Below are 25825 nucleotides of genomic sequence, written 5' to 3'. Positions count from 1 at the left end.
GAGAACAACTTGAAACTTTTTCACTACAACCATGAATAAGACAAGGGTGTCCACTGTCCCTACTTTTTTTTTTTTTTTTTTTTTTTGGTTTTTTTGAGATAGAGTTTCACTCTAGCTTAGGCTGACATGGAATTCACTATGTCATCTCAGGGTAGTCTCAAACTCATAGCAATCGTCCTACCTCTACCTCCTAAGTGCTGGCATTAAAGGCATGCACTACCATGTAGACTTTTTCTTTCAATATTATTTATTTATTTGAGAGATAGGGAAAGAGAGAGGAGAAAGAGAATGGGCACTGCAGGGCCTCTAGCCATTGCAAATTCCAGATGCCTGTGTTACCTTGTGTATTTGGCTTATGTGGGTACTGAGGAATTGAACCTGGGCCCTTAGGCTTCACAGGCAAGTACCTTAACCACTAAGCCATCTCTCCAGCCCCATACTTTTATTTAATGTAGTACTGGAAGTCTTAGCTGTAGCAATATGACAAGAGACACTCATAAAAGGGATACAAATTGGAAAGGAAGAGATCAAATTATCATTATTTGCAAATGACATGATTCTATAAATAAAGGACCCTAAAGACTCTACCAGCAAACTGTAGAGCTAATAAACACTTTTAGCAATGTAGCAGGATACAAAATAAACACACAGAAATCAGTAGCCTTCCTATATACTAAAACAAACATGCTGAGAATGAAATAAGAGAATCACTCCCATTTACCTCAAATGAAAATAAAGTACCTTGGAATAAACCTAACCAAGGAAGGGAGGATCTCTACAATGAAAACTTTAAAACACTCAAGCAGAAATTTCAGAAGACACTAGGAAATGGAAAGACATCCCATGTTCTTGAATTGGAAGAATCAATATTGTGAAAATGGCAATCTTACCAAAAGCAATCTACACATTTAATGCAATCCCCATCAAAATTCCATTAGCATTCTTCACAGAAATAGAAAAAAAATTCTAAAATTCATTTGGAAGCACAAAAAGGCTCAAATATCCAAAATGATTTTGAGCAACAAAAATAAGGCTGGTGGTATCACCCTTCCTGACTTTAACCTGTATTATAGAGTCATAGAAAAAAAAAAACAAGCACAAAACCAGCATGGTACTAGCACAAATGCAGACATGTAGATCAATGGAACAGAACAGAGGACACAGATTTAAGTCCGAGTAGCTATAGCCACCTGATTTTTGACAACAATGACAAAAATACTCATTGGAGGAAAGCCTCTTCACCCTATGGTGCTAGGAAAACTGAATATCTATATGTAGAAAGATGAAAATAGGTCCTTATCTCTCTCCATGCACAGGAATTAAGTCCAAATGGACCAAAGATCTTAATATTAGACCGAAAATCTGAAACTGCTATAGGAAAAAGGTAGGTGAAACCCTTCAACACATTAGCATAGGAAATGACTTTCTGAATATAACCCCAGTTGCTCAGGAAACAAACACACTGATAAATCACTGAGACCTAATGAAATTACAGAACTTTTGTACAGCAAAGGACACTGTGAATAGAGTAAAGAGGCAACCTACAAAATGGGAGAAAATGCTTGCCACCTATACATCTCACAGAGGATTAATATCCAGGATATACAAAGAACTCAGAAAACTAAATAATAAGAAATCAAACAACCCAATTGAAAAATGTGCTATGGAAGTAAATAGAGAGTTGTCAAAGGAGGAAATACAGATGGCCTATAAACATCTAAAAAAATGATTTACATCCTTAGCTATCAGGAAAATGCAAATTAAAACTACATTGAGATTCCATCTCATTCCTGTCAGATTGGCTATCATCAAGAAAACAAATGACAATAAATGCTGATGAGGATGTGGAAAAAGAGGAACCCTTCTACACTATTGGTAGGAATTCAATCTGGTTCAGTCATTGTGAAAGTCAGTGTGGAGTTTCCCAAGACAGCTAAAAACAGATTTACCATATGACCCAGCTATAGCACTCCTAGGCATATATCCTAAGGACTTGTCTTACTACCTTAGAGATACTTGCTCAACTATGTTTACTGCCACTCTATTCACAATAGCTAGGAAATGGAACCAGCCTAGATGTCCCTCAACTGATGAGTAGATAGTGAAGATGTGGTACAATTATACAATAGAGTTGTATTCATAAGTAAAGAAAAATGAAATTGAAATTTGCAGGGAAATGGATAGACCTGAAAAGGATTAGACTTAGTGAGGTAACCCAGGTCCAGAAAGCCAAGCACTGCATGTTCTCTCTCATATGTGAATCCTAGCTACAGATGTTTGGACTTGTATGTGAGTTGGAATAAAACTCAGCAGTAGAGGCCAGTAAGCTAGAAAGGGGATGTAAGGGAAGGAAGAGAGATAGATCTGATTATTACAGTGTTCAGCACTGGCCTCTCTCCCGGGGGCCAACTCTATGATCACACTATCACACTACTTCCCAAGGATCAGTCGTTACCCATTCCTCACAATGTTCCACTGAGGTTCATCCTATTCTTGCACTTTTGTGTGTGTGTGTGTTGTATGTGTGGAGTGTGATGTGCATGCATGTGTGTGCTCCATGCATGTATGTTCAGAGGACAGAGAAGAATGTCTTACTACTCATCAGCATTCCTTTCCTTGAATTGCAGGTCGTCAACCTGGAGCTGACGACCATCATTGAAGCTCAGTCATTCTCCCATCTCTGCCGTCTGTGGATGGAGTTATACAGTATATGGCTGCAATCAGTATTGTACATGGGTTTGGGGAATCAGACATAGTGCTCTCCAGCTGAAAGGCACTCGTGCTTAACTGGCAAGTGCTATTAAGGGCTGAGCCATCTCACTAGCCCATATTTCACTTTTTAAATGCTATAAATCACAGATTCTGGAGTTTCCTAGGGCTCTTCTCAAGGCTGAATAGAAGGTAAGGGACCTGATGCTGATGCTTAAGCTTCATTGTCTTTGTGGTTCATAGATGTTTGTCCTATTCAGACTGGGGCTCCACACAGTGAAATCAGAAATGGGCAGGTACTCTCTCTAATATAGGCTGGGCTCATAAAATAATGGTAAGGAGAAAGGCAGTGGCTTGAGTTTCATGTGCTTAGTCCATACTTGACCTAACTCAGGCTTCTCATGATGCATGGACAGTCTGCATCTGTGGATGAAAGCCATGACAAGTAATCTCATTTGCATGGAGAGTATGAAGGACTCAGGCCCTTGTGTAATGGCCAAATCAGAATATGAGGTCTAGTAGGGACATAGAGACTAGGGACATAGGGACTTGTACATGGTAATTTGCTTTTTGTTTGGTTTTATCTTGAAGGTAGGGTCTCAGTGTAGTCCAGGCTGACCTGGAACTCACTCTGTAGTCCCAGTCTGGCCTCAGACTCATGGTAATCTTCCTACCTCAGCCTCCCTAGTCCTGGGATTAAAGACATGTACCATTAAGCCTGGTTTAATTTGCTTTTTCATTTAGCCATTGAATAGTTTCTGTGTATTGGATGGGGAAAACAAGATAAGGCCTAGAGTCTACCTTCAAGGAGTTCACTGTCTATTCACAGCAGACAACTATAAACATGATGTAGCAGAATTCCAAAGGCAATCCCAAGCAGACCATTCATCTCCTCTAGAGGAGTGTGATGAGAATGCCAGGATTGGCAGCTAGACCTCAGGAAACCTGAAAGAGCACTGGTTGACAAGACAGGGAACCTATGTTGCTATTGCAAGTTCTGGAAGGAGCAAGGTGACCTACTATCCAAGTTTTCTGTATCTTGGTCTCATTATTGAAAGTCCTATGTTCCAAAGAATTCCTCAGTCCTGGACAAGCAGGACAGTTAGTTATCCTAGAATGGAGGGGCACTGGTCTGGAGAGATGGCTCCGTGGGTAAGAGTGCTTCCTGTGCAAGCAGGAGGGCCTTTAGTGGGCCGGAAACTGCCACAGTTTGAATCTCCAAATCCCATGGGCTCTGACCTGAAGCACCATTCATTTCCCTTTGGGCGATGAAGGAATGGCGACCTTCACATGCTTTCTGATCCAGCCTTGGCAAGTTTATCCAAGTTTCCTGAGTGTGTGGGAGGCTAGGACACGGAGTTTTAATTCTGGGCAGGCTGAATGAGAATAAAGTGGAAGAAGTGATAATGGTGGGGAAAGAGCCTGGGAGAGCAGCCAAGCCCAGAATCAGAGAAGCAGTAGCCAGGTCAGATGACGGTTAAGACTACCTCAGCAATGGCCTCTGGATCAACAGTCGATTGACCTGCTCCATTAGCAAACGGCATCTGAAAGCCTCTGTGCCCCATAACCTAGGAACTCCTTTTATCTTAAGGGCAAAGCAGGGTGAGAGGCGCTCATGAAGAATAGAGAACAGGAAAGAAACACAGTATCTCTTTGTCTCTTCAAGTCTATTGCAAGCTGCATCTGTGCCATACAGAAATCAGCTATGGCTTATAATGAGATGTTCATGTTCAAATTACCTAACAATACCTGAAGTTGAGGACAAATATTTGGCATAGCTAATAGTGGTGGCGCACACCTGTAATCCCAGAACTTGAGAGGTAGGAAGATTAGGGGCTCAAGGCCATCCTTAGCAACATAATGAGTTCAAGGCCAGCCTGGCCACCAAGAGACCCTGTCTCAAAAAAGGAAAACAAACAAGAACCAAACAACAGGACTGGGGGGATGGCTTAGCGGGTAAGGCATTTGCCTGCAAAGCCAGAGGACCCAGGTTCGTTTCCCCAGGACCCACGTTAGCCAGATGCACAAGGGGGCACAATCATCTGGAGTTCATTTGCAGTGGCTGGAAACCCTGGCATGCCCATTCTCTCTCTCTCTCTCTCTCGATCTGTTAAATAAATAAATAAATACATTCTTTTAAAAAAAGAAACAATACAAAGTCTTCTCCCAGGGGCTTGAGACATTTCTCAGTGGTTAAGAGGCTTGCTTGCAAAGCCTGATGACCCAGGTTCAATTCTCCAGTACCCATGTAAACTGAGATGCACAAAGTGGCGCATGTATACTCTGTCTGCCTCTTCCTGTTTCTTTGTCTCAACTAAATAAATAAATAATTTAAAAGGCATGCTGCATCACACCTGGCTTAAAAAAAAAAAAACAACTCTTCTAAGGTGACAGTATTTGTGTGGATTTCAAAATTAAGATCTGAGAATAAAGCCTGACATAGTGGTACGTGCCTATACTCCCGACATAAGCCTGAGGCCAGCCTGGATTAGAGAGGCATCCTGTCTGAAAGAAAATAAAACAAAAATAAACCTAAAAACAGTTCACAAACACTAGACTAAGTGATTAAGGTCCCTGTTCTCAATTCTCTGATTCTTTGATAGTAAGATAATTGACTAGAATTTCTGAAAATGATCACAAAGGTAGTGCCAGAGTTCAAGAACCCCAAGAAATACCACTTTGACAAATATGCTACACCTGCACTCTACTCACTGAGATGCACCATCTCACCAGCCACTCACGTGCCTAACTGACATACACTTTACACTATGAAATCTTTTTCACAAAAAAGCAGACATATGAAAATTTGACAACGAGGAAAAGATCTTTTTCAGAGCCTGGGTTTACAAAGGTTTGGTGGTAATGCAGGCGGCTGTAATTGGCACCACCACCCCGCACAGATCTGTCAGTGGACCTGAGGCTGGAAGAATGCACAGACCCGCTTCTTGCCCCCCACTTTTTTTTTTGGCCAGGTATCTGGACGGGCTTTTGGCCCGAGACAGCAGTGAGCAGGGTCCCCTGTGAAGCTTCCAGATTCCAAGCACAGCAAGGGCCTCAAACAGCGTGATGGTAAAAGCCACAACCCTAAGCTTTCTCCCTTCATTTCCGCCGTAAAGCTGGCAAAGGTATCCACTTGTGTTGTATTTCATGTAGACATGTTTTTAGTGAAGTGCATTTATACGTGCAAACTTCACAAGCTTTTCCGGAGAAAGGTCTAGAGGACTTTCCGTTACTTAACAAAGACTTTTGACCATTATTTTTCCTTCGAGGTAGGGTCTCACTCTAGCTCAGACTGACCTGGAATTCACTATGTAGTCTCAGGGTGGCCTCGAACTCACAGAACTCCTACCTCTGCCTCCCGAGTGCTGGGATTAAGCTTGACCACTTTTTTTTTTTTTTTTAAAAAGCTATTTGTATTTTAGAGAGAGTGCGAGGGAGCGGAAAAGTGTGCCAGGACCCCTGAGCACTGTAAATGAACGCCAGATGAAGACACCACTTTGTGCACCTGCCTTCGAGTGGATACTGGGGAAAGCAACCCAGGCCATCGGGCTTTGCAAGTAAAGCGCCTTTTACTGCTGAGCCATCTGTTCATCTCACTTTTGGGCCAAATTTCAAAATTTTTTTCATGCCATTTGATTTTTCTTAACAGAGGTTCCTAAAATGTAATTGGAGTTCGCAGAAAGCTGAGTTACAAGTTACGTCTGCCGAGACCTTGAAGTCAATCGCAGAACAGCCCCCCGCGCGCCCCTCGCGGATTCCCGGCGCGAGCTTGACGTCACGACGCCGGGCGCGGCCGCACGGGGGGCGGGTCCGAGGTCGGGGCGGTCCGAGGTCCGGGGCGGGCGGGGCGTGCCGGGCGGCGGCCCCGCGGGGCGCTCCCTCCGTGGTTGGCCTTAAAGCGAGGCCGGGCCGCCCCGACGCGGGCTGGGGGTCGGGATGGCCGCGCGGCTGGAGGGTCCGGAGCGGCGGCGCCCTGAGCCGGAGCCGGAGCCGGAGCCGAGCGCACGGGAGCCGCTTGCACGCTTCGTGCTGGGGCTGGACGTGGGCAGCTCGGTGATCCGCTGCCACGTCTACGACCGGACGGCGCGGGTCCGCGGCTCCAGCGAGCAGAAGGTGACGGGGGCGCGGGTCTGGGTTCCACCGGAGGCCGGCGTGGGGGTCTCGGGAGGCGGGCGGGTCGCCCCGCCCCGCCTGGACGCCGCTTCTCTTCGGCCCCGCGCGGCGCAGTGCCCGCGGCGTAGTGCCCGCGCTCCCTCCTCGGGCCGGGGCGCCCTGCGTGGTCTTCCTGCCGTGGCGGAGCGCGCCGGGGTCGGGGCCGGGGACGCGGAGCCGTCGCTGACTCCCCTTCACTTCGGGGCCGGCCCCCTGTCCTGGTTACCTGGGTGGCATGCCCAGCGCGGGGCCCGGCCGGCTGCGTGGACCCCGCCGCATTGCCATGTGTGATTTGCGTGGGTTTTCCTGCTCTTTCTCCCTGACCTCAACTCTGCCCTTATTTACGTTTTCCTTTTCCAGATCTTGATGAAATTTAAATTCATCATCTGTTTTTTTCCTTCTTCGTCTTTCTTAACTGTTTCTGAAAGTGTTGGTTCCTCACGTGAGCAGCTGATTTTCGGGGGTATTGGACAAGCTTTGCAAGCTGTATTGTCATTTCTTTTGTTTTTGTTTTTGCTTTTAAAGGTAAGGTTTCACTCTAGTCCAGGCCAACCTGAAATTCACTTTGTAGTCTCAGGCTGGCCTCGAACTCATGGTGATCTTCTTGCCTCCGTTCTGGGATTAAAAGCATGCGCCACCACGCCCAGCTTGTATTGTCATTACTTTTCTTCTTTCCATCTTTGCAAATTCACAAAATTATTTCTCTCATGTCGTTGTCGTAGGCAAAGCCTTGAACCGTTGACAATGGGTCAACAGCTAACAAGTTGATAGTGTTCTGCTTGCAACCATGTTAATGTAGCATTGATCTCTGCACAATTGTCAGCGCACCAGAAGTGTTTGGAATACAGCATTCTGTTTGTTCCCTTTAATACCAGCATCTTTGGTGGTACATGCCTGTAATCCCAGCACTCGGGAGGCAGAAGTTGGAGGATGGCCGTGAGTTCAAGGACATCCTGAGAATATAGTGAATTCCAGGTCAGCCTGGGCTCCCCTTTTTGTAAGTGTCACTCACTCCATACTCACTATGGGTGGTGCAGATAAGTTGTGGATGCTTTGAACATTTGTTTTGAGACTATAGCCGACTTGGAGGCAACAACATAACACTTTTTAAATTTCAAAATAGTTTTATTTATGTGTGTGCCTGCGACACTCTCTGTGTTCTTTCTTTATGTGGGTACTGGGGACTTGAACCCTGTCTGGCAGGCATTGCAAGCAAGCACCTTTAGGCACTGAGCCATCTCCCCAGCCCCATAGGAAGCTTTTCATTCTGGTAGGTGAGCTGGAGTTGCTAGATCTTTCTCTGGCTAGCTGAGGGACACTGCCTATTCACTGCCTTACGCTTGCCCCAGCCTGAAAGGACAGACGGAAGGCAGACACTGTGCTCCTTGTCCTGTTCTTAGTCATACCAGCAGAAAAGATGGTGCTTTTTAGTCATCTTTATAGTTCTTGACACAAAGTTTTGTTTAAAAAGGGAGTTTTTTTGTTTTTGGTTTTCAAGGTAGGGTCTCTCTCTAGCCCAGGCTGACCTGGAATTCACTCTGTATTCTCAGGGTGGCCCTCAAGCTCACAGCGATCGGATTTTTTTTTTTTTTTTTAAAGGAACTAGAATGTGGATCATAAAGGACAAAGGAAAATGAACTTGCAACAATTTGAGGCAAATTGTTAGTTTCTTTCTTTCTCTTTTCTTTTTCTTTTTTTCGCCTCTTCTCTTCTCTTTCTTGAGTCAGGGTCTCAGTCTAGCCCAAGCTGGTCTTCAATTCACAGTAATCATCCCAATTTAGCACCCAGAGTGCTGAGCTTAAAGGTGTGCATCACATGTCTGGCAAAGGTGTGGAGTGAAGTTAATGTCAAACGTAAGCAAGATTGCAGTGAGTGACAAGCTAGGATTGTGTTCACACTGAACTGTGTAGCTGTTTGGGAAATTAGTAAATATGAAAATGACGGGAGAAAGTAGGAACACCCTCACTTCCAAGGATGAAACATTATGTGACATGGATTTGACATCACCGCCTCTCAAATCGGGGTAGGAATTTACAACAGTCCTTTAGAAACGTTACTAAACCTTTGGAAACTGAAGCAGTTGATATAAGGGTATTGCTGTGCACATATTCCAGGCTGGTCTGGAACTCACTAACACAAACTATGCTCCAACCAGTGATTCTCCTGTGGCAGGATTTCAGGCATTGATACCACAGTGGATGTATGTGGCAGTTTTGGAGAGTAATTTTAATTCTATTGAAACCTTTGTATGTCAACAATGGTTGGTCTTGGACTGGGAAGATGGCTCAATAGGTGTTGCAATTCCCTTATTGCTGGCACAAAGCACTTGACAGAAAACAGTTTGTGGGACAAAAGGGTTTATTTTGGCTTTGGTTTTTGGCTTACAGAATCAAGGGGAAACTCCGTGATGGCAGGAATATGTGGCTGGACATATTCTCCTGGTCTGCATCAGGCAGACAGTAGCAGTAGGAGAGTGTGTCCCACACTATCAAGGGGGAACTGGCTGTGATGTCCATAGCTCTTGGGGTTTGAATTAGGTGTACCCCATAAACCCCTATGTTCTGAATGGCAGGCCTCCAGCTGATGGCCGTTTGGGAATTGGAGTCTCCAGAAGAGATGTATTGTGGGGGCGGGCTTATGGGTGTTAGAGCCAGCTTGCTGTTGACTCGCCCCCTGCCGCTGCTTGCTACCTGCTGTTGCAGAGGTGCTGTCCAGCCTTTGCTCATGCTTTCCTTTTCTGTCATCGTGGAGCTTCCCCCGTAGACTGGAAGCCAGAGTCAGCCTTTTCCTCCCATCAGCTGGTTTTGGTCAGGTTCTTTGTAGCAGCAGGGTGAAGGTTACTGCAGCAGCCCCGACACCACACCTCTAGCAAGGGGCCAGTTCCCACGTTGCTGTCAGCTGAGGATCAAGCATTCAAAGCACACGAGTTTATGGGGGCCCCGTGACTCAAAGCACAGTAACAGGTCAGAGTGTAAGCACGGGGCCCCGCGTTTCGTTTCCTGCAGCTGTGTAAATATGCAAGCATGGCCACGCGCACCGGCACCGGCTCTGAGGGGAGCAGAGACGAGAGGGTCACCCAGGCTCACTAGCCAGCCAGGCTGGCTGAGAGATGCTGAGTTCCAGGTTCAGTGAAAGACTGTCTCACAGAAAAAAGCACAGTGATAGAGGAGGATCTCCAGGCCTTGCCTGCTCTCCTCAGGTGTGCACACAGGCACAGGTGTTTGCATACACTACAACTACATACACACACCAAAGTATCGTTAGTCTAAGTTTTGTCTGTTCCTTTTCTTAGTTTTGTGTTGGTGGTGTATGTACCTATGATTCTGCATGTCTTGAAGTGTGGTCTCATTGCAGGTACCTGTGAGGTGTGTGCATGTAGTGTCTAGAGGACAACTTCACATTTATCCTCAGGAACAGTGTCCAGTCTTTGTTTGTTTGCTTTGAGGCAGGATCTCATTCTAGCCCAAGCTGGCCTCCCACTCACAGGGATCTTCTGCCTGGACCTCGAGTGAGTGTCCCGGCCCCCTCCCCGCCCCACACACACACACTTTTTTTTTTTTTTTTTTGAGACAGGGCCCTCACTGGCCTGGTGCTCACCACAGTGCTCCAGGGATCCTGGGCTCCACCTCCCCAGCACTGCGATTACAGGTGTGCATTTTGCGCGTTGCCATTCCTGGCATTTCTATGCGAATGCTGGGGATTGAACTCAGATCTTCATGTTTGTGAGGCAAACTCTACCCACTAAGCTGTCTCCCCAGCCACTAGCCCAAATTTTTATTTATTTATTTATTTTGGTTTTTTGAGGTGGGGTCTCACTCTGGCTCCAGCTGACCTGGAATTAACTATGTAGTCTCACAGGGTGGCCTTGAACTCATGGTGATCCTCCTACCACTCCCTCCCAAGTGCTAGGATTAAAGCTATACACCACCACACCAGGCTCGTAATTTTTTTTTATGAGTGAGAGAGAATTCACATGCTAAGCCTTCCAGCCACTGCAGTCAAACTCCAGACATATGTGCTGCTTTGTGCCCTTGCATTGTGCGTCTGGCTTACATGGGACCTGGAGAGTCAAACATGGATCCTTAGGCTTGGTAGGCAAGCACCTTAACTGCTAAGTCATCTATCCAGCCCTTTATTTATATTTTGAGTGTGAGTGAGTGAGTGTGGTTACACCAGATTCTCTTGCCACTGCACATGCCCGTCCAGCTTTATATGTGTGCCCAAGGAGTTAAACAGAGGCTGGCAGGCTGTATAAGCAAACATCTTGTGCCAGTGAGCTACTCCCCAGCCCCTCTGCCCAATTTTTTTTTTTTTAATTTATTTGAGAGCGACAGACACAGAGAGAAAGACAGATAGAGGGAGAGAGAGAATGGGCACGCCAGGGCTTCCAGCCTCTGCAAACAAACTCCCGACGCGTGCGCCCCCTTGTGCATCTGGCTAACGTGGGACCTGGGGAACCGAGCCTCGAACTGGGGTCCTTAGGCTTCACAGGCAAGCGCTTAACCGCTAAGCCATCTCTCCAGCCCACCTCTGCCCAATTTTTAAATTGTTGCTTGAGGCATAGCTCTGTACTAGAGAAGTTGCTAGCATGTGTGAGGCCTTGGGCATTATTGTATTAGCAATCTTAAGAGAAAAGAAGACAGGAGAAAGCCATATCTGGAGCCTTACTGCAGATTGGGTTTGTTGAGAATGAGATCTTACTGGTCTGCATTGCTATTTAGCACCTGGTTCATTACTTCTTGTGTGTAGAATACATGATCTGCAGTTAGTTACTGTGCTAGAAATTCAGTTATTTCATAAGTTTCATGAATGAAATACAGCATGTGATTGTGTCTATTCTCAAGTGGAAACCACACCCTGATAACATGATGGAAAGCATATTTATCCAAACCTAAGGCCCCATAGTGTAGGACTTGACTTTTATGGCCAAACTAACCTTGAAAAAGAAATGGAAAATGAAAAGAGATCACTTACCTTCTGGAGACATGAGGAAGACAGGTTTTGTTGAACTTGAAATGGAAATCCTGAGCATGAACCCTTTCATTCGAACCTCTCAGGAGACTTCAGTTTTACTTTATTTTCATTTTGTGGGGATGCTGGGGAACAAATTCCTGGGGTTCCTGCATGCTGTGCATGTATTCTACCATTAAGCTGTCTCCTCAGCCCCAGGGGTCATGGAGACAGACACTGAGGACACTCAGAATGCACCAGAGCAGAACCCCAAGAGCTGCTGAGGAGAGCTCAGCACTGAAGTAGGCTTAAGGCACACCCACCACGGCTCAGGGAGTTTTGGGGAAGACAGGGTAGAAAGAAAGTAAGAGCCACAGAGTGGGTGTGGGAGGGACTATCCAGAGGCATTGCGTCCACCACACACTGACTGACTGTTGCTCTCCCAGCTCATAACCCACAACCCCATGATGATTACCAGCAATTCCACCGAGGGCGCCTTCAGTGGAATGGGGCCAGGGAGGAGGGAAATGACGATACCAACACATGATGTGTCATGCAAAGTTTCTACTTAATGAAATGTACACGTGTGTGCTTACATACATTCCCACTCCCACACGTACGTATGTGGTTTTCTTGCCAGACGTGGTAGCTAGCCCACCCCATGCCTTTATTCCCAGCACTTGAGAGGTAGAGGTGGCAGGAATATTTTAAGTTGGAGGCCACTCTGCAACTACATAGTGAATTCCAAGTCAGCCTGGGCTAGAGCAAAAACTCTGCCTTGCTAAACAAAGCAAAACAAAACAAACAAACAACAACAACAACAAAAGGCTTTCAGATCCTTAAATATTGTCATTAAACACTAAAAGAATAACACACAGGGGAAACTCCCATGAGTACATTTGGTATTTTATTTTGTACTGAAAACCGATGAGCATTTATCACGCGATGCGGTGGAACGTCATGCTGTTGTGAACCAGTGTGAAATGCGGAGGGTGGAAGAAGGGGACAGAAAGCCCGCCTCAGAGAGCTCTGCCCCCGGAATGCGAAGCGCAGCACTCTTGGAAAGACGGAGTCTCCACTTGTCTTTTATTTGTTTTGATCAACTAAATTCGCTTTCTTCTCTCACTGTACTCTTGATCTGGTTTTGGCTTGGCCCTCTTCTGAGGGTAGCACCGTGCTAGAACGCACGCCCAGTGTGCATGAGGCCGTGAGCCCACTCTCCAACCCTGAAGTGAAAAGGCTGCATACTGGAGTTTAGGGACTGCTGTGGGTTGAGAATGTTCGCAAGGATACACGGGCCACCAGTGGGTAGCTTCCTAGAGGTGGTAGACGCTTTAAGGGGTGGGTCCTAGTGTTACAGAACTAGGTCACCGATTGGAGGGGGGTGTTTCCTGAGAAGGGATTGAAGCACTTCTGTTTGTTCTTGTTTTAATTTAATATGTGTGTGCGTGCATCCACGCCATATCTTTTGCCACTGCAAACAAACTTCTGATGCATGTGCCACCTTGTGTCAGGCTTTATGTGGTATGTACTGCAGAGTTGAGCTCAGGCCAGTAGGTTTTGCAGTTAAGTGCCTTTAGCCGTAGGCCATCTCCCAGCCCCCCCCCACCCCCGTTTTCTAGTCTGTGAGTTTTATAGTAAGTTGCACTCTAGCCCAAGCTGACCTAGAACTCACTCTGTTGCCAGGCTGGTCTTGAACTCACAGTGATCTCCTATGTCAGTCTGCAGAGTGCTGGATTATAGACTTGGCCCAGGTAATTCTTCTAGGTTGCGCTTATTCTCCAGAGTAACTTCAACACAACACCACTGATGCCTTCCTCCTGTTCTACGGCTGCCTGTCTCCCCATGTGATTAGTTAGGGTTTCCCTCTTCCTCTTCCTCCTTCTCCTCCTCATCTCCTCCTTTTCTTTTCAGTCTGAGTTTGAAAGGGGGGGGGGTGTGGGTGGAGAAAGAGAGAGAGATTGTGTGTGAGAAGAGCATATGGGCACACCGTGGCCTCTTTCTGCTGCACAGGAACTCCAAAGGGCCACTTTGTGCACCTGGCTTTGTGTGAGTACCAGGGGACTGAGCCCTGCATGGCAGGCTTTGTAAACAAGTACCTTTAACTGCTGAGCCATCTCTCCAGCCCTTTATCAGTTTTTGAGATGGATTTTGTTCTTGTATGTAGCCCAGGCTGGCTTTGAACTCCTGGCAATCGTCTGGCCCAAGACTCCCTCATGCCAGGATTACAGGCATGCACCACCATGCCTGGCTCTGATTTCTTCCTCTTGTGTATGTTCCTGCCATGATACTGTTGTCATCCACATCCTGTGAGTTAGCCAAAGGCCACTTTGCTAAACTGAGGGGCTTATCTTATCTTGGACTTTCACCCTCCAGAACAGAACTACATATACCTCTTTCCTTGTACATTACCCAGCCTTAGATAGTTTGGTGTAACAACCAGAAAAGACAGTGGAGTGGTGGTGTGAACTTTCCAAGTTGATGGAATTGGGGTACGTCATCCTGAGGTCCTATCAGGAATTTCAGGGGTTTTGTAGACTTGAAACAAAGATATTCACATGAGGTTTTGATAATTTATTTTAATTTTTTGAGATGAATGTTTGTTGTTGTAGTTGTAAAAGTATCATAGAAATATTACTTGATGGAAAATAAGTAGATTTTGTTGATTGTCTGTAGAACGAAGCAGAGAATAATAGATTCCTTTTCCACATCAGCCTCAGTTACCCTTATGCTCCTCAGGCTATGTCTATTCCATTTTCTATTGTGGCCACTTCTTACATGTTAAAAAATGTCCTTGTACGTTGCCCTCAGTTAGTTTTCCATGCATTGCTGTAGTACCATGTTGCACTGAAGCATCAACTCCATCTGACATTTAGCAGAACAGAGGTCCTTGGCTCCCCTCTTCAAAGAGTAAACCTCGTCCCTGCTGCGTGGTGGTGAGAAGCGGCCAGGGGCTGAGAGGAAGAATCAGGGATCTTTGTACACTGTGACCCAGGACCCTGTAGAGACCTTCTGGCATCCAGCTTCTCAAATCAGGGTACCTTGCAGTTCCAGAGCTCTAGACCCTCTGCTTTCTGCTTGTGGCTGTACTCAGATAGTTTTTGTTCATCTGTTTACTCACACACTCCCCTGGGAGTTCTGGGGGAAAGATGAAGAGAGATGTTTCCCTCTGGGCGCTCAATCTCTGAGGAGCAGACTCAGAGGTGATCTGACTCAGCTCTCGCAGGGCAGGAAGAATGATTTTCCTAAATGAACTGGGTGCCAGGGAGAGCAGAGGTGCTGTGTAATCTGAGCAGGGTGTTTTTCTGCACACTCACTGATCCTTTCAGCCATTCATTATAATGTAGTCTGATCCTGTTTCTCATTGGGCTTTTGAGCCTGTATCCCAGGCTATCTGCAGCTTGCGTGTAGCCCAGTGCTTAGAATACAGGCATGGGTCACAGTTTCCCATAGGTTTTTAAAACATTTTTTAAAAAAATATTCATTTGAAAGTATTATACTAAGTCAGGTAACCCAGGCCCAGAAAGCCAAGCGCCACATGTTCTCTCTTATATGTGGATCCTAGCTACAGATGACTGGGCTTCTGCGTGAGAATGAAAATACTTAGTAGCAGAGGCCAGTAAGTTGAAAAGGAGACATAAAGGGTGGAGAAAGGAAGGGAGGAGGCTACTTAATAGGTTGATATTGTATATATGTAATTACAATGATTGTAATGGGGAGGTAATATGATGGAGAATGGAATTTCAAACGGGAAAGTGTGGGGGTGGGGAGGGAGGGAATTACCATGGGATATATTTTATAATCATGGAAAATGTTAATAAAAATAAAAAATAAATAAATAAATAAATAAAAATATTCATTTGAGATATTTGAAGGAGGAAGAGAAGAGGGAGAAAATAGGCCTGCCAGGGCTTCCTGCTGCTGCAAAGGATTTTCAGATGCAGCGCCCACTTTGTGCATTTGGCTTGATGTGAATACTAGGGAATTGAACTTGGACCATCAGGCTTTGTCAGCAAGTGCCTTTAACTGCTGAGCTACTTGTCTGGACATAAAATTTTAAAAATTATATTTTATTCTTATTTATTTCTTTGAGAGAGTCAGGGGGGGGGGCAGACAGAGAGAGAGAGAGAGAGAGAGAGACAGAGTGTGAAGGGGCTAGGGCCTCCAGCCACTGCAAACGAACTCCAGATGCTTGTGCCACCTTGTGCATCTGGCTTATATGGGTACTGGGGAATCACCAGGATCCTTAGGCTTCACAGGCAAATGCCTTAACCGGTAAGCCATCTCCAGCCCCATAAAATCTTTTTTTTTTTTTAAGTGCAAACGAAACGAAACGAAACCTAAGCTATGTATAATGTAATCCCAAGGAAACTAAGGCATAGACCAGAGTTCAAGGCCAGCCTCAGTTACCTAGAGCGTTCCAGGCTAGCCTTATCTAAATAATGAGATCTGTCTCCAGAAAAAAAAAAAAAAAGAACATTTAATTTTTTTTTTTTTTTTTTCGAGGTAGAGTTTCACTCTAGCCCAGAATTCACTATGTAGTCTCAGGGTAGCCTTGAACTCAGTGATCTTCCTACTTCTGCCACCTAGCTGCTGAGAGTAAAGGCATGAGCCACTATGCCTGGCTTAAAAATTTTTTCTTAATTTGGCGAGCCCAGCCATGTATGGGATGCCTCAGTCCAGAATTCCTATGGGACTTCAACCCCACTCTAGAACAGATTTGCCATCATCCCACTTCCTCTGTCTGAGGCTGCTGCACTCCCAGCCAGGAGGGGGCCGAAGCATCCTGACGCAGCAGAGCTTTAGGATCCGATCCGGGGCCATTGACTCGCTCTACCACTCACCAGGAAGTTCTGTGTCTCTCAGATTTGCTCCCATTCCAGTGCAGCAGCTGGCAGTCTGTTCAGGGGAAAGAAAACCCTCAGCTCTCCCCCGGTCATAGCTGCAAGATTAGCGAGGTTTCCAATGGCAAGAAGAGAGACCCCAAGCTGCTTTCGCTTCAAGTGAACAGGGAAGCTTGGGGGGGACAGCGAAGGCTTTGGAGTTGCCTTGGAACCTGAGGGACTGATCCTGAAGCAGCTATGATTTTACTGTTTTTCTCCCAAATGCCAGGGTTCATGATTTCACTGAGGAGGCAAAGGTTGGGGGAAACCAGGCAATGCGGGCTCTTGCTAATATTTATTACTCTCATGCAATAAAACAGCACAACATTTACACCCTTAAAATTTTTTTTTCTTAAATGTGCTCATGTGTGCATGCATGTGTGTGCATGCACACACATGTAGAACACACAGCATCTCTTGTCACTGCAAACAAATGCCAGTTGCTTGCAATCAGGATTTACTTGGGTGCTGGGGCATGAAACCCAGGCTGGCAGGCTTTATAATTAAGCACCGGTTACCACTGAGCTGTCTCCTTAGCCTCCATTTTTTTTTGGGGGGGTGCAGAGTCTAATTCTAACCTAGTCTAACCTGGAACTAGCAGTGTAGCCCAGGCTGACCTTGAATTCATGGCAGTCCTCCTTCCTCAGCCTCCTGAGTGCTGTGATTATAGTTGTAAGCCACCATGCCCTATTCTCATTTAAAAAAATATATCTTAAGTAAAATGTACTTTTTTGGCACGTACATATAATAGAGGTGGTGTATGTATGTGTGTAGCTGTGTAGCTGAGGCTGTGGAAGCCAGAGAAGAACATCAGTATTCTTCACTTTTCCCCTTTTGTCATTTTTCCTTGAGATGAAGTTTCTCTCTGAGCTGGTAAAGTGCTTGTCCAGTATGCTTGAAGACCTGGGGTTGACTTGGCTATGCATAAACTGGGTGTATTTGTGCGCAGCTATAATCCCAGCATTCAGGAGGTGGAGGCAGGCGGATCAGAAGTTTAAGGTCATGCTTGGGTACATAAGTGAGTGTTAAGCCAGCCTGGGCTATATGAGACTATCTCAAATCACAAGATATTGGAGGGAGCTGGAGAGATTACTCAGCAGTTAAGGCATTGGCCTGCAAAGCCTAATATCCTGGGGTTTGGTTCCCCAGTACCCACATAAAGCCAGATACACAAAGTGACACATATATCTGGAGTTGGTTTGTAGCCACTAGAGGCCCTGGTGTGCCCATTGTCTCTCTTTGTCCCTCTCTGCTTGCAAATAAATAAATAAATAAGAAATAGGGGCTGGAGAGCTGGTTCCGTGGTTAAAGGCACTTGCTTGCAGAGCCCATCAGCCCTTGTTTAATTCCCCAGAAGTCATGTAAAACAGGATGCAAAGTATCTCACACATGATTCCTCCTCAGTGACTACACAAGTAAATAACTAAACACAACTCACTTAATAAAGAGCATAAGAAATTGACAAACTTTTCCTGAGTGGTTGTACCATTTTGTATTCTTTTTTTTTAATTGAGAGTTTTCATACTGAATATACTGTAATTTTTTTAAAAAATTTATTTATTTATTTATTTATTTGAGAACGACAGACACAGAGAGAAAGACAGGTAGAGGGAGAGGGAATGGGCGCGCCAGGGCTTCCAGCCTCTGCAAACGAACTCCAGACGCGTGCGCCCCCTTGTGCATCTGGCTAACGTGGGACCTGGGGAACCGAGCCTTGAGCCGGGGTCCTTAGGCTTCACAGGCAAGCGCTTAACCGCTACGCCATCTCTCCAGCCCAATATACTGTAATTTGATCATAATCCCCGGCTTTCACCTTTTGTCCGCACGCCATTCCATTGGAACGTTTCTTCTTTGCCACTCCTGTCTCATACATTTTAATGTCTTTTTTACCCCCTCCTCCACCATCTACACGGGAACGTTGACGGCTCAGCACTGTGCAGGTCTTGTGGGGGTTCTGACAGCTGTGAAGTCATGAATGCGATGGCACTTCATGTCTGGAGGAGAGTGTCCCAAAGCACTCCTCTGTACGCTGGCTCTTACGTTCCTTCTGCCTCCTCTTCTGCAATGTTCCCCGAGTCTTAAAGCATGTGATAAAGATGTCTGATTTAGTGCTGAGCACTGGACAGCCACTTATTCTCAGCACTTTGCTGTACTTTGAGTCTCCCCAGTACCCGCCGCTTGTGAAAGGCTGTTCTGGCTCATGGTGAAAACAGCACTAGTCTGCGGGCATAAACGTGAGATAAATTTCTAGGGAATAATTTGATGAGCACATCTTATCATTTAGTAGCAGCTTCCCCTCCCCAGGGGCCGTGACCTTCTCAGCCACATAGGCCTTTGACTGGGTTTTCAGTACTGGGTATGGATTCCCTCCAATGGAGCTGGCCTCGGTCCATTTTACATTCTTACCAGTAGTTATCAGAGACCCAGTTCTGTGTACCCACCGATATTTGTTATTGCTGTGCTTATTTATTGTAGTGCTTTTGAGACAGGGTTTTACTTTAGCCCAGGCTGACCTGTAACTCAGTCTATCTTCAGATTCACAGTAATCCTCTAAATTCAGCCTCCCACGTGCTGGGATTAAAGGTGTGAGTCACCTAGTTTTTATTTTATTTTATTTTACTTAACTGCAGCTAGTGCTAAATTTATGGTTTGAATTTGTATTTTTCTCCTGACTAATGGTGTTGAATATCCTCCTGTATGTATTTACCATCTGCATATTTTTCTTTTGGTGAAGAGCTTGTTCAAGCCATTTAACAGGATTCTGTATTTGCTTATTGACACGATGTAGCTCAGGCTGGCCTTGGACTCCTTATATAGACAAACTTGGCTCAAGTCTGCATTTCCCATCTCTAGGATTTTAGAATTAGAACAGCATCACCACACCCAGCTACAGTTTGGGTTTATTTTTGTTTGTTTGTTTTGTTTTTCAAGGTACGGTCTCCCTCTAGCCCAGGCTTACCTGGAATTTAATGTGGCCTTGAGTTCTCGGTGATGTTCCTACCTCTGCCTCCCAAGTGCTGGGATTATAGGCATGTACCACCATGCCTGGTCAGCTATAGTTTTTAAAATATATTTATTTTGTATTATTTTTTCCATTAAAAATTTTTTTTGTTTATTTTATTTATGTTTTTGAGAGGGACAGACAGAGAAAGATAGAGGCAGAGAGAGAGAGAGAGAGAGAGAATGGGCGCACCAGGACTTCTAGCCACTGCAAACGAACTCCAGATGTGTGCATCCCCTTGTGCATCTGGCTAATGTGGGTCCTGGGGAATCAAGCCTCGAACCGGGGTCCTTAGGCTTCACAGGCAAGCGCTTAACTGCTAAGCCATCTCTCCAGCCCAATTTTTTCCATTTTTGAGATAGGGTCTTACTGAGTTACCTAAGCCGACCTTAATTTCATGGTCTTAGCCCAGGCTGCCTTGAATTTACCATTCCTGCCTCAGCCTGTGCTTACCGGCTTGATCTACCAGGTCTGGGTACTGTTAGGCTTTGGTTCCTGTTTTGGTGCTTTGGCCTCCTGGGAACATTTGTGCCTAGGTAGTGGGAGAAGAAAGAGGTGAAAAAGCCACAGGACTTACCTTCTTGGGGCTCCCGCCATTGTTTAGGTGCCAGTGGAAACCCTCTGATGTCAGTATTTCTGCTGCTGTCCCAATGCACAAGAGCTTTGTGCAAAAGCAGGAAGATACATAGAGGCGGGAGGGGTGGGGGGAAGAAAGGAAAATGAGCTGTCACCATCATTTCTTCTAGTGGTAGGTGTTTCCCTCCCTCCCTCCCTCCCTCCCTCCCTCCCTCCCTCCCTCCCTCCCTCCCTCCCTCCCTCCCTCCCTCCCTCCTTTCTTTCTTTCTTTCTTTCTTTTGAATCCAAGCAGTAGAGCTGCTTCTGTAAGCGGGTTCCAGTTTCCAGGGCACCTGAGTCCAGACTGAGGGATGCAGAAGAAAAGTGGCAACCCTCTGCCAGTTTAGTGGTGCTTGTTTGTTTTCCTTCTTAGTTGTGCTAGGGATCAAACCCAGGGCTTTGTGCATAGTAGACAAATGATCCCTCACGGAGCTGTGTAGCAACCCTGGCCATTTTCAAGTTCTTAAGTACTTTCCTCATCCACTGAGAACCTGCCCCATGCATTCTGCTTAGGTTTTATATTTGTGTGCAGTAGGAGGCAGAGGTGGGGTGCATATAAACTTCATTCTTCTCTGAACTTGTCTTAATTATTTTTTTTCTCAATTTTTATTAACGTTTTCCATGATTATAAAAAATATCCCATGTTAATACCCTCCCTCCTCCCACTCTCCCCCTTGAAATTCCATTCTCCATCATATCCCCTCCCCATCTCAAGTCTCTCTTTTATTTTAATGTCATGATCTTTTCTTCCTCTTATGATGGTCTTGTGTAGGTAGTGTCAGGCACTATGAGGTCATGGATATTCAGGCCATGTTGTGTCTGGAGGGAGCACGTTGTAAGGAGTCCTGCCCTTCCTTTGGCTCTTACATTCTTTTTTTAAAAAATATTTATTAGCATTTTCCATGATTATAAAAAAATATCCCATGGTAATTCTCTCCCTCACCACCCCCCGCTACTTTCCCCTTTGAAATTCCATTCGGCTCTTAGTTTTTTCTGCCACCTCTTTTGCATTAGACCCTGAGCCTTGGAAGGTGTGATTGAGATGTTATTCAGTACTCCAGTCACTTCTTTCCAGCACTTCTTTTGCATTAGACCCTGAGCCTTGGAAGGTGTGATTGAGATGTTATTCAGTACTCCAGTCACTTCTTTCCAGCACTATTATTCCTTCTGAGTTGTCCCAAGGTCACTGCCATCTGAAAAGAGAAGATTCTCTACCCAAAGTGAAAGTAACATTAACATAAGGGTATAAATATTAAGAGAAGTCCTTACTGGGTAGTTTGATAAGCATAGTATATACATTTTTCCAGACATCAGCAGATGTTACATTCTTAGGGCTCATGACTACCCCTGTTTTAAGTTTTCAGTATCAGGGATGTACTCACCCCCATGGAGCGGGCCTCCAGTCCAGTTGGAGGGCAGTTGGTTTCCACCATGACAGAAGTGCCACTATTGCACCCGTTGGCTCATTTGGCCTGGCTGGCCAATTATAAGGCTTACAGTATCCACTGTTGAGTATCTTCACTGGTGGTATCTCTTTCTCCCACTGAACTACATGTGGAATGGCTTCTTCCAGCTTTCTGTCAGCTAGTCTACATGGAGGAGGTTATCAGCTCAGTTGCAGCAGGATTTCTCAGTGGCCTTGCAGCCCAAGTATGTGGAGTCTTCAGCATTAGGGTCTTACCATTGATTCCTTGTGGGAAACCAAGGGCCTTGGCAATGGCCTATAATGTTTTGGGGGCATCAGGGTTAATTATTTTTTTTAAGAATCTTTGTTTCTCAGTATAACATGTTGGTTGTAGAAAGCTTGAAAAATAAAGGTAGGGGTGGGGAGATGGCTCAGTGGATAAGGCGCTTGCTGCTCAAGCTGGAGTGCCTGGGTTTGAACCTGTACCCCATATAAAAAGCTTGTGGGCTTCTTTCAACCCAGCATGCTGACCTTGACCCTGTGAGATGGGAGGCAGTGACACAAGACCCCCCCCCCCCCAATTCATGTTGAGTGCAGCAGAGAATGGCAGACAAGCCATGCCTCAAATGAAGAGGACAGGCAAAGACTGACCTGAAAGTTGTCTAATCTCCACACATGCTCTGTGGAATGTACATGTCCACACTCCCATGAGAACACATATGTGTGTATGCACATATGCACAAATAAATAATAAATAAGTTAGAGAGAAAAATCAAGTTACATAAAATGGCAAGCCTCTCAGGATTACAGCAGATTACTCAGCACAAACTATCAAAGCCAGAAGGGCTTGGAGCGACGTATTCCAAGTTCTGAAAGATAACAACTGTCAACCAAGGTTACTTTATCCTGCAAAGTTATCCATCCAAATAGATGGAGAAATATGGACATTCCACAACAAAAGCAGACTAAAGGAGTATTTGAAGACAAAACCAGCTCTACAGAAAATACTTGAAAGCATCTTCCATGTTGAAGAGAAAACAAAGCAAATAAATAAGAAACTTGGCAAAAAGAAACCATACTTAAATAGTAGTTAATACAAGAGAACAAAGGTAAAACTGAAAGAACTACCAAAAAAAAAAAAATGACGAAAATAAATACACACCTTTCAATAATATCTTCTAATATCAATGGCCTCAATGCCCCAACCAAAAGATTTAGGATTTCACACTGGGTTAAACAGCAGGATCTTTCACCTTGTTGCCTCTAAGAAACTCACCTTTCTATGAAGCATGGACACTATTTTAGGGTGAAAGGTTGGAAAATGGTGTCTCAAGCACATGGGCCTAGAAAACAAGAAGGGGTTGCTATCCTAATATCTGACAAGGGAGGCTTCAGTCCAACATTAGTTAGGAAAGATATGGAAGATCACGTTATATTGATTAAAAGCACACTCTAACAGGAGGACATTACAATCCTAAACATATATGCACCTAAGATGGGTCTCCCAACATCATCAAACAAATGCTATTAGAACTAAGGTCACAGATAACACCAAACACAGTTGTAGTAGGTGACATTAACACCCCACTGTCATCATTTGACAGGTCATCCTGGCAAAACATAAGCAGAGAGGCATCTGGATTAAATGAGATCATAGAAGAAATGGGCCTAGCACATATCTACAGGACATTTTATCCAAATGCTGCTGAATACACATTCATTTCACCAGCACATGAAACATTCTCTAAAATAGATCATCTATTAAGACACAAAGCAAATCTTAACAAATACATGTAAATTGAATTAATTCCTTGCATTCTGTCTGACCACATGGATTAACTACTAATCAATAGCAAGAAAAGTTATAGAGAATACACAAAATCTTGGAAACTAAACAGTACACTACTAAATGATGAATGGGTCAATGAAGAAATCAAGAAGGAAATCAAGCAATTCGTTGAGTCGGGCATGGTGGCGCACACCTTTAATCCCAGCACTTGGGAGGCAGAGGTAGGTGGATTGCCATGAGTTTGAGGCCACCCTGAGACTACATAGTTAGTTCCAGGTCAGCCTAAGCCAGAGTAAGACCCTACCTAAAAAAAAAAAACAAAAACAAAAAAAAAAAACTTCAGAGGGTCAAATGATAATGAGAACACAACATACCAAAACCTTTGGGACACAATGAAGGCAGTCCTAAGAGGAAATTTTTTATAGCTTTAAGTGCCTATATTAAGAAATTAGAAAGGTCTCAAGTAAACAACCTAATGCTTCACCTTAAAGCTTTAGAAAAAGAAAAAGAAGGCAAACAGAAAGTCAGTAGCTCTGAAGAAATAATAAAGATTAGGCAGAAATTAATGAAATTGAAACCAAAAAAAATAATAATCCAAAGAATTAATGAAACAAAGAGTTGGTTCTTTGAAAGGATAAACAAGATTGATAAACCCTTAAATAATTTGACCAAAAGTAAGAGACACAAATTAATAAAATTAGAGCTGGTAAAGGCATCATCACAACAGATATCAGAGAAGTTCAAAAAAATCATAGGAATATAGTATAAAAACATACATTCTACTAAGTGAAAATCTGAAAGAAGTGATTTCCTTGATTCATATGACCTACCTAAATTAAATCAAGATGAAATCAATCAACTAAATAGACCTATAACAAGTATGGAGATCCAAGCAGTTACCAAAAATCTCCCAACTAAAAAAAGTCCAGGTTCTGATGGATTCACTGGTGAATTTTATCAGACCTTCAGGAAAGAACTAACACCATTGCTTCTTAAACTTTTCTATAAAATACAAAAAGAAGGAATCCTACCAAACTCCTTCTGTGAAGGCAGCATCACCCTGATACCAAAACCAGACAAAGATAGAACAAAAAAAGAAAATTACAGACCAATTTCCCTCATGAACATACTTGCAAAAATTCTCAACAACATTTTGGCAAAGAGAATACAAGATTAGAAAGATCATTCACCCAGATGCAGGGATGGTTCAACATAGGCAGATCAATAAATGTAATGCATTATATAATGGACTGAAGGACAAAAATCACATGATCATCTCATTAAATGCAGAGAAAGCATTAGACAAAATCCAATATTGTTTCATGATAAAAGTCCTACAGAGACTGGGATTAAAAGGAACATATCTCAATATAATAAAGGTGGTTTATTACAAGCCTACAGCCAACATATTATAACATATAATATATAAGTATTATACATATAAAAGGGGAAAAACTTGTTGCTTTTCCAACAAAATCAGGAACAAGACAAGGGTGTCCACTGTCCCCACTTTTTTTTGGGGGGGGAGGTTTAAGGTAAGGCCTCAATCTATCCTAGGCTGACCTGGAATTCACTATGGAGTCTTAGGGTGGCCTCAAACTCACGGCAATCCTCCTACCTCTGCCTCCCTAGTGGTGGGATTAAAGGTGTGCTCCACCACGCCCGGCCCCACTTTTATTTAATATAGTACTGGAAGTCTTAGCCATAGCAATAAAGCAAGAGATACACATAACAGGGATACAAATTGGAAAGGAAGAGATCAAATTATCATTATTTGAAGATGACATGATTCTATACATAAAGGACACTAAAGACACTTAACAACAAACTGATAGAGCTGCTAAACACCTATAGCCATGTCGCAGAAAACAAAATAAATACACAGAAATCAGTAGCCTTTCTATATGCTAAAAACAAACACACAGAGGATGAAATCAGATAATCATTCCCATTCACAATTGTATCAAAAAAAAAAAATAATAAAGTACTTTGGAATAAACCTAACCAAGGAAGTGAAGGATCTCTACAATGAAAACTTTAAAACACTCAAGCGAGAAACTGCAGAAGACACTAGGAAATGGAAAAACATCCCTTGTTCTTAGATCTGAAGAATCAATATTGTGAAAATGGCAATCTTACCAAAAGCAATCTACACATTTAATGCAATCCCCATCAAAATTCCAATGGCATGCTTCACCAAAATAGAAAAAAAAAAACAAAAATTCATTTGGAATCAAAAAGATTTCAAATATCTAAAACAATACTCAGCAACAAAAATAAGGCTGGTGGTATAACCGTACTTTATTTTATCCTATACTAGA

The 25825-nt window shown here is 44.3% G+C and overlaps 1 protein-coding gene and 1 pseudogene across 1 annotated transcript in view; both read left to right on the top strand.

The window, feature by feature from the left end:
- Positions 1-6606, top strand: part of LOC101597130 — a 68893-nt pseudogene extending 62287 nt beyond the window's left edge.
- Positions 6607-6645: 39 nt separating this feature from the next.
- Positions 6646-25825, top strand: part of Gk5 (glycerol kinase 5) — a 92585-nt gene continuing 73405 nt past the window's right edge. Inside the window, exon 1 of the mRNA XM_012949895.2 lies at positions 6646-6822. Within this exon, the coding sequence (XP_012805349.2) occupies positions 6646-6822 (177 nt within the window). The remainder of the gene's footprint in view (positions 6823-25825) is intronic.

Source organism: Jaculus jaculus, chromosome 17 (genome assembly GCF_020740685.1).
Source record: "Jaculus jaculus isolate mJacJac1 chromosome 17, mJacJac1.mat.Y.cur, whole genome shotgun sequence".
NCBI classification, from domain to species: domain Eukaryota; kingdom Metazoa; phylum Chordata; class Mammalia; order Rodentia; family Dipodidae; genus Jaculus; species Jaculus jaculus.
This window is presented reverse-complemented; position numbering and strand designations above follow the sequence as displayed.